Below are 14,577 nucleotides of genomic sequence, written 5' to 3'. Positions count from 1 at the left end.
ACCACTCTGAGCCTCCCTATCCCATAAGGACAGGTATCTAGATCCCATATAACCAAGGGTTAGGGTTAAATTATGTAGATCTCAACCCAGGGATGCAAACGAAGCTCATGGTGAAGATACAAGAAGTGGGGACTTGTATAGCCTAGGCCATGTAGGAGGGAGCTATGGACAGACTGAGCCCCAGGTTCCCCAACCAAGAACTAGACCCTGAGAGGAAACCCAAGTCTCTAAAGTTTGGCTGAAATCTCACCTTCTCCACACTGTTCCCAAGTTCCCTAGTACCATAATTTTAGGATTCTACGAATTCAAGAGAGATTAAGTGTGCCAGGTGTTGGTCTGTGTCCCTCTGTGTTGTGTGAGCTTCTTCCCAACCCATAAATCCATCTGACCCTAGCAAGGAGTCCCCTTGAGCAATTTCCTTCCTCAATTCTGCTCAACAAAAATCCAAATTACTTGGCCTTGAAATCAAATTTGGGAAAACCTGGGACCGGAGAACGAAATCTCCAAGTCAAGGCCTGGTCATCGCTATGTTAAGCTTTGTCACAGATCTAATCACAGCTGTCATTTTAGAATAAGCAGGCATCTGGGTTGGTTCCACAGTCTTGCTATTGTGAATTGAGCTGCTATGAACATCGATGTAGCAGTGTCCCTGTAGCATGCTCAATTCACAATAGCAGGGAATAGACCAAGAANGAAGAGGGGAGGGGAGGGGAGGGGAGGGGGGATAGTAGAGGATAGGAAAGGTAGCAGAACACGACAGTCACTAGTATGCCAATATGTAAATCAATGGATGTGTAATTGATGTGATTCTGCAATCTGTATATGGGCTAAAAATGGGAGTTCATAACCCACTTGAAGCAAAGTGTGAAAGATGATATATCAAGAACTATGTAATGTTTTGAACAACCAACAATAAAAAAAAAATAAAAATAAATAAAAAAAAAACTTAAAAAGAAAAAAAAAAAAAGAATAAGCAGGCTTGGAATTCCTAGAAAGAAGTACAGCTTGGGGCAATCTGTTCCAGGCTCTAAGCATCTAGAAGAGCCCACAGCTTCTGTTCATAGCCCAGGGGCGAGTTCCCACCTGCCTGATTGCTCAGGGTTCTTGTTTTTTCTCCTGCCCCTGGAATTAAAGCCTGCATTGGTTTGGGGATAGGAAGAGGTTTGGCAGGTCCATGAACACAGGTCCTGTGACTCCCTCTATATCCATGACTAAAGAGACCAGACCTGCAACCCATCAGATAGCACTATTCTTGCTCATATGTCAGGGAGGAAAGAGGTAGAAAGATGCCTGTGAAGCGACCCTGGGCAGAGAGGACTCAAAACAAGACAACAGACTAGGCCTATGGAAGCCCCACCAGTACTGGGAAATCTCAGGTAGTGTAGTATAAAATCTCCCCAAAGATCCCAAGGAATACAGACTGTTCTCTGCATGGACAACCCAGGAGGGTGAACACATGACCTACAGATACATTCCCCCCAAAATAAAATTTATTCTTTGACATTTCAGACTTGACAAGGATTGATCATTATGTCAATTCATACAATGATTAAAATAATAAACTACATCTGGAGTCAGAGAAAAACCTGAGACCACCTTTGATTCCATGAGTACAAGGTAAGGGACCTGAGGGGTGGGGGGGAGACGGTAAAGGGAGCATTAAGAGAGGATAGTTAGTGATTAAATGTCATTTTCCTTGAGTCAGTGATTCTCAATTTATTCAAGTGTCCTGGAATTGGTAATGAAGTAGGTTTTTGTTCTGTTTTTCTGTTTCCCCCCCGCCCCATTTTGGGGAATTTGGTTTTTGCCCAAGGAATAATTCTCAATAGTTTGCTTTTAAAAGTATTGTGCAATTTCTAAATAAATTTTTTTCAAAATCAGGCTGACACTGCCAAATCCATCTGTTTAGGGTTTTCTGCATCACCTCCAGAAAGATAGCTGCTCCTCCGAGAGCCTGGCCTAGAAACTGGCCTATACAACCTGTGCCCCAGAGCATCCACCTCCTCAAAGATGTAACCAGGGGGCTCAGGGTATGCAGCTGGGCACTTGCACATTTCCTTGGGAGTGAAGCTGATGGAATAGGTGGTCTGGCCCTCCAAAGGAATATTTGCTCGAGGGCCAGACCAAGGGGGCTTACAGCTTTTGGTACTGATAGGTGGATGGGGCACATAGTGGGCCCGAAAGGTGGTCAGACAGTCCAAGGGCTCTGTGGGAAAGCCCAGGTGGGGGATGGGCTTGGCCATTTCTGTGCGTTTGCTGTCCCACTGCTTATAGTCGTCCTTGGTGGTAGTAGAGCCTTCGAAACGGAAGCTCTTCTTAATCGGGAGCACCGGTTGGCAGGACTGAGCAGGGGCACCCTTAGGGTATGTGTAATGGGCTTGTACTGTTGTCAGAAGATCCATCTTCTCTTCAGGAGGGACAAAAGCAACTGGAGCTTTGGAGAATAACTGGGGCGTTGGCCAAGCTTGGTACTTATCTCGAAACTCAGTGGTGTTCGAGAATGGTGTGTCTGTCCCCTGTAGCCTGGCTGGAGGCTTCGAGCTCTTGGCAGGCTCCCCTAGTAGGCCTCGGTAGGACTCTTTGTGTGTGGTGAGGCTCTCGAAGGGGATTTCACAGGGTCTAAACTTCTCTGCCTCGTGCACAAAGCGCTTCTCCACAGGGTGTGCCACATAGCTCATCTTGTAGTTGGTCAGGTCCTCCAAGGGGATGTTACAAAGGTTGGGCATGGCTGGGGGTTTACAGCTCCTGGTGGTCACGAGGCCCTTCATGGAGTAGTCATCCTGGTGTATGGTTCTGCTGTCAAATTTGGTGGATTCCAGCCAGCGTTTGTGTTCTGGACGGAGTAGCTCCCGTCTTGGTTGGTTCCAAGGTAAATAATCAGCTGAAATTAAAGCAGAAGAGGTAATTAATAATAAATCAGGTCCCCCAACTTGCATGTAGTCTAAAAGGCCTCAAAGTGATAAGCCCATTTCCAAAGAGGTATTTTCTCAGACAAGACAGTCAGAGCTGGAGAGGTAGCTCAGTGGTAGAGCACCTGACTAAGCACTTGACTAGCAAGCCTGAAGCCCTGGGTTCAGTCCCCAGTACTGCAAAAAATAGAAAGTCTTCATAACATCCCTAATAAATGGGCACTAACAAAATACCTATTTTATAGATGCAGAAATTGAGGCACAGAGGAATTAAAGAATTTGTCCCAGTTCACTTAGCTAGAAATTTAAAATCACAGATTAAAATCCAGATCCAGAACCCATCCTCTGACCCACTCCAACCTGATTTAACAAACACTGACTATGAGCCAGTCCAGTGTGTTCCAGCCTTTCCAAATGTGATTTTTGTTTCATCTTCACAATAACCCTTTATACTGAGTATGATTGTCTCCACTTTACAGATTTCCAAAAGCAAAGCTCAGAGAAGCTGAGAAACTTGCCAAAAAGTCACATGGATAATGAGTTAAAAATTGGAATTTTAAAAATTGTCAAACCTCTCTGGCATTAAGGAAATGCAAATCAAAAATATACTGAGAGTTAGGTTATCTCACTCCACTAAGAATACATAACAATAAATGCTGGTGAAGGTTCAGGGAGAAGGGAACTCTCATGTACTGTTGGTGGGAATGTAAATCAGTACAGCCACTGTGGAATTATAAGTATAGAGGTTCCTCAAAAGACTTGGAATGGAGGTCTGGGGTTGTGGCTCAGGGGTAGAGCACTTGCCTAGCATGTGTGAGGAACTGGATTTGATTCTCAGCACCGCATTGAAATAAATAAAGGTCCATTCACAACCAAAAATTTTTTTAAAAGACCTGAAATGGAACGTGATCCAGCCCTACCACTCCTTGGTATCTGTCCAAAAGAATTAAGATTAGCATACTACAAAGATACACACATGCCCATGTTTGTAGCAGCACAATTCACAATAGCCAAGCCATAAAATCAATTTAGGTGTTCAACAAAAGGTAAATGGATAAAGAAAATATGAGATATGTACATATGGAGACTTATTCAGCCATAAAGAATGAAATTGTGTCATTTGCAGAAAAATGGATACAAATGGGAGCGTCATGGTAAGCAAAATAAGCCAAACTCATAAAATCAAAGGTCATATGATTTCTTTCATATGTGGTAGCTAGAGCCAGGAAAAGGAGAGGAAGGGGGGATTCTCATGTAAATAGCAGAGAGATCAGTAAAGTAGAAGAGGAGAACCAGGAGAGGGAGAGGAGAGGAGGGAAAGGGAAGGTACTGGGGAATGAAATTGATCAAATTATTACTATATGCATATACAAATATGTCACAATGACAGTCACTATTCTATACAATTATTACACAACAAAAACCAAAAAAAAGGAATTTAAGCCGTACACTTGACTCCAAACTCATGCTCTTCTGACAGCCTACATCAAGTTAGGGGCGCCATATTTCTAAGTAAAAATTAAGAAACTAATAATCAGGGAAGGTTTGCAGGAGAATTTCAAAATGTTTGCTTTTTTGTTTTTTGTTTTTAATGGGAAAGATTATCCAGCTATACTAGGAGATATCCATCTCAAGAAAAACCTCTGCTGTGGGGCTGTAATGGCCAAAATGAAGGAGGCCTGGACCCAAAGAAAATCCAGTGAGAAATGGCCACACAATCTTGAGAAGGAGACACTGTCCTCGAGCATCTCTGCAGGGGATTAAAATGACTTTATCACATAGACCTTCAGGGCTGCTCCAGGACTAAAAGTCCAGGTGAGAAAAATCCAATAGTAGGCACTCAATTCAACCACCTCCACTCTTGCTGCCTTTCTTTTCATAATATTTGGCTCACAGCCATGGCCTACATTGCCCCATTTTGCTCATAAATTACCAGGCCTGAGGTAGCCCATGTGAACCTGGTGAGCCCTCTGAATCCACAGGGAATCCTCTTACAGCTTTACAAAGGTTTAGAACAAATGCAGCTACCCAGGAGCATTGGATGTATACAGTTAATGTTAGTGAAGTCCACAGGTATATTTTCAACAACTTTATTGAGAATAATTTGCATAACATAAAATATACCATCTAAGAAACCTTTTCCTAACCCAAGATATTAGAGATTTTCTGTTTTAACTGTTACATGTAGGTCTTTGGTCCTTCTGTTTCCTCCCCATCCCCCAGTAGTGGGGATGGACCCTTGGGCTTGGTGCATGCTAGACAAGTACAGCACCACTAAGCAAAATCCTAGCCCTTGACCCTTTAATTTTTGAGTATGGCATGATATAAAGGTCTAAAGTTCATCTTTTTGCATGTGGATCTCTGTCTCATCATTTATCTAAAAAGACTATCCTCTTCCATACTGAAATGCCCAGTCATTGTTGAGAAAAAAATGACAATAAATTTGAGGGTTTATTTGTGTATTCTCAACCCAGTCATATTGTCATTTACACCTGTCTTTATGTCAGTATCACATTGTCTTAATTACTGCAGCTTTATAGTGAAGCTTTAAAATTGGGAAGAATAAGTTCTTCAACTTCATTTTTATTTTCCAAAAACATTTATTTAAATTTTATATATAAAGTATAGAATTACCTTGCCAATTTCTTTTTTATAAAAAGAGGCTCCTGGTATTTTGATAGGGATTGCTTTGAATCTATAGATCAATTTTGAAGAAACTCCATTTGAACAATATTGAATCCTCCCATTCCATGAACACAGAATGTCTCACCCCTTACTTAGATTTTATTTTTCTCTGCACTCTGGTAATTTTCATAGTACAAATCTTGCATTGATTTTTTTTTACTTATCTTTTTTCACATTTTATTTGTTCTAATTTGTTATACATGACAGTACAATACATTTTGACACATAATACATATATGGAGTATAACTTCTCATTCTTCTGGTTGTACATGATGTAGAATCACATTGGTCTCATAGTCATACATGTACGTAGGATAATAACGTCTAATTCATTCTACAATTCTTCCTACCTCCATACCCCCCCCCTTCACTCTCCTCTGCCTGATCCAAAGTACCTCTATTCTTCCCTAGCCTTCCCCCTTATTGTGAATTAGTATCCACATATCAGAGAAAAAAATCAGCCTTTGGTTTTCTGGGATTAACTTATTTCACTTAGCATGATATTCTCCAGCTCCAACCATTTACCTGCAAATGCCATAATTTCACTTTTCTTTAAGGCTGAGTAATATTCCATTGTGTATATATACCACATTTTCTTTATCCATTCATCTGTTGAAGGGCATCTAGGTTGGCTCCATAGTTTAGCTACTGTGAATCAAGTTGCTATGAACATTGATGTGACTGTGTCACTGTAGTATGCTGATTTTAAGTCCTTTGGATATAAACTGAGGAGTGCAATAGCTGGGTCAATAAATAAACAGGCTAAGGAACTGAACAGACACTTCACAGTGGAAATACAAATGGTAAAAAAAAATATGTGAAAAAGTGTTCAACATCCTAGCAATTAGAAATGCAAATTAAAATTATATTGAGATTTCATCTCACTCCAGTTAGAATGGCAACAATCAAGAGTACCAATCAAGAATACAAGTAACAGGGCTAGGGTTGTGGCTCAGCGGAAGAGTGCTTGTCTAGTATATGGGAGGCACTGAGTTCAGTCCTCAACACCACATAAAAAATAAACAAATGTCCAACTACAACTAAAAAAAAATACAAGTAATAATAAATGTTGGCAAGGATGTGGGGAAAGGGTATAATCATACATGGCTGGTGGGACTGCAAATTGGTGCAACCACCCTGGAAAGTAGTACAGAGATTCCTTAGAAAACTTGGAATGGAACCACCATTTGATCCAGTCATCCTATTTCTTGGTATATACCCAAAAGACTTAAAATCAACATACTATAGTTATAAAGTCACATTAATGTTTATAACAGTTCAATTCACAATAGCTAAGCTATGGAACCAACGTAGGTACCCTTCAACAGACGAATGGACAAAAAAACTGTTTTTATATATATATAAATAAATAAAATGGAATATTACTCAGCCATAGAAAAAAGAATAACTTAATGACATTTGCCAGAAAATGGATGAATCTGGAGACTATCATGCTAAGCAAAATAAGCCAATCCCAAAAAAACCAAAGGTCAAATGTTCTCTTGATATGTGAATGCTAACACACAAAAATGGGTGAGAGGAGAGGAATAGAGGTCCATGGGTTGGGTGGGATGGGGAGAATGGGAGGAGAAGTAGGGGAACAGGAATTGGGGGGGACAATGGAATTAATTTGACTTAACACTCCTATGTACATAAATACATCACAGTGAATCTCCACATCATGTACAACCACAAGACTGGGATCCTAATTAGAATAAGATATACTCCATGTTTGCATAAATATGTCAAAATATACTCTGTCAACCAAAAAGAATTTAAAAATAAAAAGAATATCTTGATAATGCTCTTCATCAGGCTAAGGAAGTTCTCTTCTATTCCTAGATTTTTGAGAGCTTTTATGGATATGAGATCTTGCCAAATATTTTCTATCAACCATCTGGCTTTTGTCTGTTACTTTATTAATATGATATATTAAATTGATTGATTATCTGATGTTATATCAACCTTGAATTCCTAAAACAAACCCCACAGCTTTAGTTTGCTCTATAATTGCTTTTTTAAATTAAAAATAAACATTTACCTAGTTACATTTATAAGCAACTTTCTTTGTGTAGATTTATTTTACTATCTGTATCATTTCCTTTCAACCCGAGGATTTCCCTTAGTATCTCTCATAAGGGAAATCAGCTTTCTTTTTCTGAAGGTATCTTTGTTTTGCCTCATTTTTGAAGCATAGTATCACTGGATATAAAATTCATGACCTATTTTCTTTTAGTAGTTCAAATAAGTCAACCAACTCTGTTCAGTCTCCATTTTCTTTTTGAAGAGAATCTGTGACTCTTGATGTCCTTACCCTGTATAGGATGAGGTATTTCTCTTCGTTATTTTCCAAATCTTTGTCTTTCAACAGTTTAACTCTAATGTGAGTGTGTACCTCTGTTGATTCTATTTGGATAATATGTCTTGGATGTAGAGATAAATATTTTTTTCATTTTTATTGAGGAATTTCAGCAACTAATCCTTCAAACATTTTTATGCCCTTTTCTTCTCCATTTGGGACTCCTATTATGAGTATGTTGATAGACTTGATGGTAGCCCACAAGTCTCTGATTTTCTGTTCACTTTTATTATTCTCTGTTCTTCAGATTGGATCATTTATATTGATCTATCTTCATTTATACCGATTCTTTCTTCTGCCAGCTCAAATCTGCTGTTGAGCTCCTGTAATGCTTTTTTGTTTTGGTTATTGTCCAATTCCAGATATTCATAAGTTATTATTTCCTTTTATTGATATTCTCCATTTGATGAGTAATTGTTGTCATACTATCTTCATTTCTTTAAATATTGCTTCCTGCTGTTCTTTGAATAAATTTGTTCAATATTTGTTTTCTAGGTCCAACATCTGGGTTCCCTCGGAGATCATTTCTATTGACAGCTTTCTTTCCCCTATGCATGGATTGGACTTTCTTCTTTCTGTTCACGTTGCCTAACTTTTTGTTAATGACTTACATAAAATGCTGCAGCAACTCTTAATTCTAACCCCTCCATTAGAGCTGTTTTTGTTTAGGGAAATATGTGCACTAATTTTATAGTCTTATCTCCCCCCTGCAGTTTGTGGTTACTGATATTTTTGCTCATTTTTCAATTCTTTTTATTTTATAATCTGGCTTCACCCTGTATTAGCGTAGTTTAGCAGTCAACCAATGATTAATCAAAAGTTATAATTAAGCACCTCAAACCAGTAAAGCTTCCACCATTTGCCAATGTATCTATGTGTGGGTAGAGAACATAGTCAAAGATCAGACATCTTATATGTCTGAAATGGCTTCTGTTTTCTGCTGAAATTTCTTGTGTCTCCTCTGCACAAGCCTAGTGCAGAGGTTGATCTCTCTGGAGCCTGCTCACAGCCTTGCCCCTATGCACAGCCTTTCACACCACTAGGAATATGTGTGAGTTATCAAGGCCCACTGTGTTTACCTCATTCTCTGGATCTCCCTGATATATTTCTAGCTTGTCTGTTTATCTGTTTCTTGCCACAATTAGTACTGCAAACCTCAGAAGACTTGCAGAATTTGTCTTCTCTGATATTTTCCCACTGAGATCACTACTATTTTTTTTTTATCAAAACCTTTTGGTGTGCACTATTCCAAGTCAATTTAGACCTCACTGGCAGCAGAGCTATTATTTGTCACAGCCTAGCCTGCCTAGACAGGACTGCCCCCAACACGCAATGGGAGGAGGAAGGTGGGAGGATAGAAGCAGCTCCAGGACAACACTCACAGTTGCCCACTGCTCATAACCAAGGTACAATAGTTCCTCTTAAAGAAGTACCCTCCATTTGTCATATAACTTTGGTTGATTTCCAGAGTCTTGCTTTTTTACCACTTTGCCTAATTTTATCATTGTTTTTTGGAGGAGAGGATTTGCCAAGCTTCTTACTCCACCATTCCAGAACTCCTGACATTCCCACCCCCGGGCACATTCTTAAGTTTACTTTAGGCCAGTAATACTACCAACTATTTATTCAAAATTGACTTCATTTTAATTGAAAATCTAATCTTTCTCCAAAAGCCATTAATGGCTCTATCAGCATCTTGAAAACATTAGGGGACCTTACGTGAACCATCTTGCTGAATATAAACCACATGTTCCACCCCAGACTTCAAGCCTCAATGAAATGGGGCATCTACCTGTAGATACCTGCACAGGGCCTCAGGGGTAAGTGGGACAGGGCTTTGCTGGCCTTCTTCTGTGATGGATGAGGTGTTAAGAAAACAAGTTCCTAAGCTCAAAGTTGCTTCATGTGATTCCTGATACCCAATAATATAGTTTAAACCACATTATTATTCAGCCTAACTTCCTCCACCCAGCATTTATTACACACATCAGAAAAAAAGAAAAAAAAAAACCTCCACAAGGCCCTGAAAACCTCTGAATTCCACATGACAAACCATTCACACGCCAGGAAAGCCCTTCGGGGCCAGAGTGTCGTGTCGGTAATTGGCAGGAACCTCTTTAAAAGGGATTCCATGCAATAATGTGTCTTTAAAAAAACTTAGCTAAACCTAAAGCTGAGCATCAGTAATTACACTCTCAATCTTTCCAATTGCACAGTGTTTTGGAAATGTCACAAATTACAACCAAATGCTGCTGAAGCATATTTTATTGGTGGTTTTCTAGACCCCAGAAAAGGTGCTGGTCATGAATAGAAACGGAAAAGCTTGAATATTTTTCTGCTTACTAATGTAAACAGAACATATAGACAAAATATAGATAGCACCCATTGAAATATACATATTTAATGACCTTGGTCTTTGGTTTTTCCCTCCTTCCTTTGGAAAGAGAATCGATATATGGCCATAAAACATTAAGGTTGTTATGGGACTTACTAAGGCAGCAAATTTTCACAAGAAATAAGTCATCCAAGGGGCGATCACCAAAAGCTAAGACAGGAGTAAGGCCCCTCATACATACATAAAGTGCTTCAGGACTGACCCAAGAGCAGTATAAGGTCATGTCCTTCCCCCAAACTCATCCTGCCCCTGACCAGGACCTATCAGGTAATTGGATGGGTAAGAATGTGTGTGTATCTATTGCCACACACTGTCACCTACAGCCTGTGCAAACAGTGGTTCAGAACCATTTACTCCTTTATTATAAACCTTTGAACTCCATTCCCTGTTCTAAGTGCTGGGAAGACAGATATTGGGCATTTAAGACCTAGTTTTGGAAGCCATGATATCATGGGGCAATAATGGAACAAATGAACTAATCAAATTAATGAAACTATTTGCTATGCTCTAAATGTCCACCAAAATTCATGTTTTGAAACTTAATCCCCATTGTAGTATTAAGAGGTGGGGCCTTTGGGGAAATGAATAAGCCATGAGAGCTCTTCCTTGTGAGTGGATTAGTACCTTATAACAAGGTTAGAGGGAATTGGTGTAAGCCCTTTTTTTTCTCCCTTTCACCATTTACCATGTGCTAACACAGCAACAAGATGCCATATGGAAGCAGAGACCAGGCCTTAACCTGCTAATCTTAATCTTGAACTTCCCTGCTTCTAGAATTGTGAGGGGTAAAAATTCTATGATTTATAAGTTACCAGTTTCCGATTTATTGTTATAACAGTGCAAACAGACTAACATAGTCTTATTTAAAGCAAACCATTAAGAAATATAGGTTGCAAACTAGCACCTATGAGTCAAATCTAACTACAAATATGTTTCCTTTAGCTATATACGGATCTGTTTTAAAATCCAAATTTTAGAGGAAGACTATGAAATCCAAACTCAAGTTCCTACGAACCCAGAACAAAAACTTTGCCCCTCTATGCATGCCTGCTCCTGAGCAGTCTACTTTGGACTGCTACTTTTTTTTTTTTTTTTACTCTGTTTAAGTAAGCAAGCAATTAACAGGTTATCAGAAGTTTAAAAGAAACAAAGAAAATTGTATTTTCTCAATTTTTACTTTAGCAGTAAGGAAATGTCATCCATGATTTGGTTCCAGCAGCGGAATACTTTTCTCTGGTTTTCAGAGAGCAGACTGAGATGTAATATCATAGAAACAGGGAGGAACGTGGGAAAGCTGGAGACAGAAGAGATTAAAGCATGATCGAGGGTTGGTTCTGTGAGAGTGTGTGGGGTGTTTATTTTGAGGGCTGAGTAGTTTGCTGAGAAGGAGTAACGTGAGTTACAGAAGACTTGAGTGACGCCATTACACCTACCCTGTTCTTGCTAACTCCTACAGCAAGCAAGGAGTGGTTCTTATTCCCAGACCTCACCCTGCACCTAGGGCCAGGTGGAGGAGACAGAACTGAACTGAGCAGGCAGGTCTCTGACAAGCCTCTAGCTATACTATTTTAGTCAGCCTTGTCATTACTGTGACTAAAATACCTGACCAGAACAATTGAAGAGGAGGAAAAGTTTATGTGGGGGCTCACGGTTTCAGAGGTCTCAGTCCATAGACAGCTGGGTCTGTTCTTCTGGGTTTGAGGTGAGGCTGAACATCGTGGTGGAAGAGTATGGCAGAGGAAAGTGGCTCACAGAAGATTAGGAAGCAGAAAGAGTGACTCCACTCATCAGATACAAAATATATACCCCAAGGGCACGTTCCCCATGACCTACCTCCTTAGCCACGGTTACCACTTAGTCAATCCCATGAGGGGATTAATTCACTGACTGGGTTAAAGCTCTCATAACCCAATCATTTCTTCTCTAGACCTTCTTGCATTGTCTCACACATGAGCTTTTGGGGTCACCTCACATCTAAATCATAACATACACCAAGACTAACACAACATGGGAATCCATAAAGAGGGCATAGAGGAGAGTTTGTATTCAGACCTGCCCTATCAGCATCCCTCACCCCCTCCCCTCTGGAGGGAAGCACTTGCTCCAGTTTCATTCCTGCATCCCACCTACTCAGCGGTGTTCCATTTCTGTCTTCCTGTAAGCTCTGAATAAAAAAAAGAGAATATCATACCTTATGGAGGCAAGAGGCATACCACCCCATACCTAGCTGTATTAACTCCTTTATAAAGCACCTACTATGGCATCTACTATGAGGGGATAATTCACCAAGAAAGCAACGAAGAGATCCCTGCCATCTTAGTGCTTACAGTCTGGCTAAGGAGACACATGTTACTTAAAACAAGACTGTACAATGAGTTACAAGACAAGGGAGTGCAGGGCACCTGTCACACATGTAGCTGGCATGTTGGAGGCAGTCTGAAAAGGCCTCTAAGAGTGTCCATTTCAGCCACCAGCTAAAAGATGTCACTACACAAGTAATGACAGACCCAACAGGGGCTATGGTGAGAGAGAAAGGTTGAGCCATCAACAGACTAGAGGTCCCAGAAAAGCCAAGTTCTGTCACAGTGAAGGTGAATAAAACAACTGGTCAGGACAGGCTATTGGGATGCACAGAGGCTTCAGAGGTAGGGTAATTTCAGGCTATGATAACATGCAGAATGCAGCATGACAGAAGGTGGAGGAAGACATTAGAGATAAGTATGAGAGCCGGGTGCAGTGGCACTCACCTATAATCCCAACACCTCAGGAGACAGACAGGAGGATCCCAAGTTCAAAGCCAGCCTCAGCAAAAGCAAGGCACCAAGCAACTCAAAAAGACCCTGTCTCTAAATTTAAAAAATGCAAAACAGAGATGGAGATGTAGCTCAGTGATCAAGTGCCCGAGTTCAATCCCTGGTACCAAAAAAAAAAAAAAAAAAAGTATGGGGACAGTCAGGTTGTCAAAGAGGTTCTGACAGTCTAGCCCCGAAACTCAGCTCGTGAAAGAAGCAGAGAAATCAACTACATGTGGGGTCCTGTCGGATGAGATTTAGGACTCCTTTAGGAAGATTCTTACACTCCCCCAGCCTCCTCACCTCCACCAGCTTAAATGCTCATCTTGACCAAATAAAAGCAATCTGTCACAGTCCTTTAGAGGTCCACAAACATTTCATGTTTAGAATGCCTTGCCAGGGCGACACTGTACCTCATACACATGAAAGTTACTGATTACAAACCTGGCCTCTGTTCCCTGGTTTCAGTCTTTGTAACTATGCTCCACAGTGTGAGTGACTTGTTACACTCTGGCACAACACACAAGTCTCCACATATTGTCTCTCCTACTAGACAAGGAGGTCAAGGGCAGGTCATTATGCTTCCTAGGACCATGCCTGGTATGTAATAGATACTTGATAAAACATGTTTATATATTTCAAAAAAAGCTAGAAAACAGGATTTTGAATGATTTCACCACAAAGAAACGATATATGTTTAAGAAAATAGCTATGTTCTCCCTGATTTGAACATTATACCATGTCTTTCAGAAGCCCCATAAATTATTATGTATAAATTTAAAAATAAGAATATATTTTTTTAAATGAACTAATCCCATTAATATAAGATTAAAAATAATTTAAGATGCTAAAAGCTAGCATAATGGTTACATTCTGGTTAGGGAGGTAACTGAAAGGAAGGAGCAGTCATGTGACATTTCTTAATCTGGGGGCTTTTTTTTAATTAGTTTTGAGTTACAGATTTTTTTTCTTTATACCTTTATTTGTTTATTTATTTTTATGTGGTGCCAAGGATCGAACCCAGTGCCTCACACATGCTAGATAAGCACTCCACCACTGAGCCACAACCCAAGCCCCTGGGGACTGTTTTTTATCCAGTTAAAAATTCACTAGTCTATGTAATCATGATTCAGACATTTTTCTGTAGGTATATTACATGTTAACATTAAGTGGATGAATGAAACCATTGGTCAATCAGTAGTAGAACTCAACTCAACTTAAATTTGAAATGCTTCCCCATTGTAGGATTTAGACAATAAGCTAAGGCAGGGGTTAGCAAATAATTTCTATAAAGCCCTGCAGCCTGCAGGGTCTCTGTCATGAATGCTCAATTTTGCCACTACAGCACAAAAGTAGCCAATAGATGATGTGTGAATGAGTATGGCTGTGTGCCAATAAAATACACTTAGGAACACTGATCTCTGAATGTCAGACAAT

The 14,577-nt window shown here is 40.0% G+C and overlaps 1 protein-coding gene across 1 annotated transcript in view; it reads right to left on the bottom strand.

The window, feature by feature from the left end:
- Positions 1-1,484: 1,484 nt before the first annotated feature.
- The window catches only part of Saxo1 (stabilizer of axonemal microtubules 1), a 94,942-nt gene continuing 81,849 nt past the window's right edge, over positions 1,485-14,577 (bottom strand). The window contains exon 5 of the mRNA XM_015502551.2: positions 1,485-2,881. Within this exon, the coding sequence (XP_015358037.1) occupies positions 1,878-2,881 (1,004 nt within the window). The 3' untranslated portion in view covers positions 1,485-1,877. The remainder of the gene's footprint in view (positions 2,882-14,577) is intronic.

This window comes from Marmota marmota, unplaced genomic scaffold (genome assembly GCF_001458135.2).
Source record: "Marmota marmota marmota unplaced genomic scaffold, marMar, whole genome shotgun sequence".
NCBI lineage: Eukaryota > Metazoa > Chordata > Mammalia > Rodentia > Sciuridae > Marmota > Marmota marmota.
Note: the sequence above shows the minus strand (reverse complement) of the source record. Positions and strands in the feature narration are given on the sequence as shown.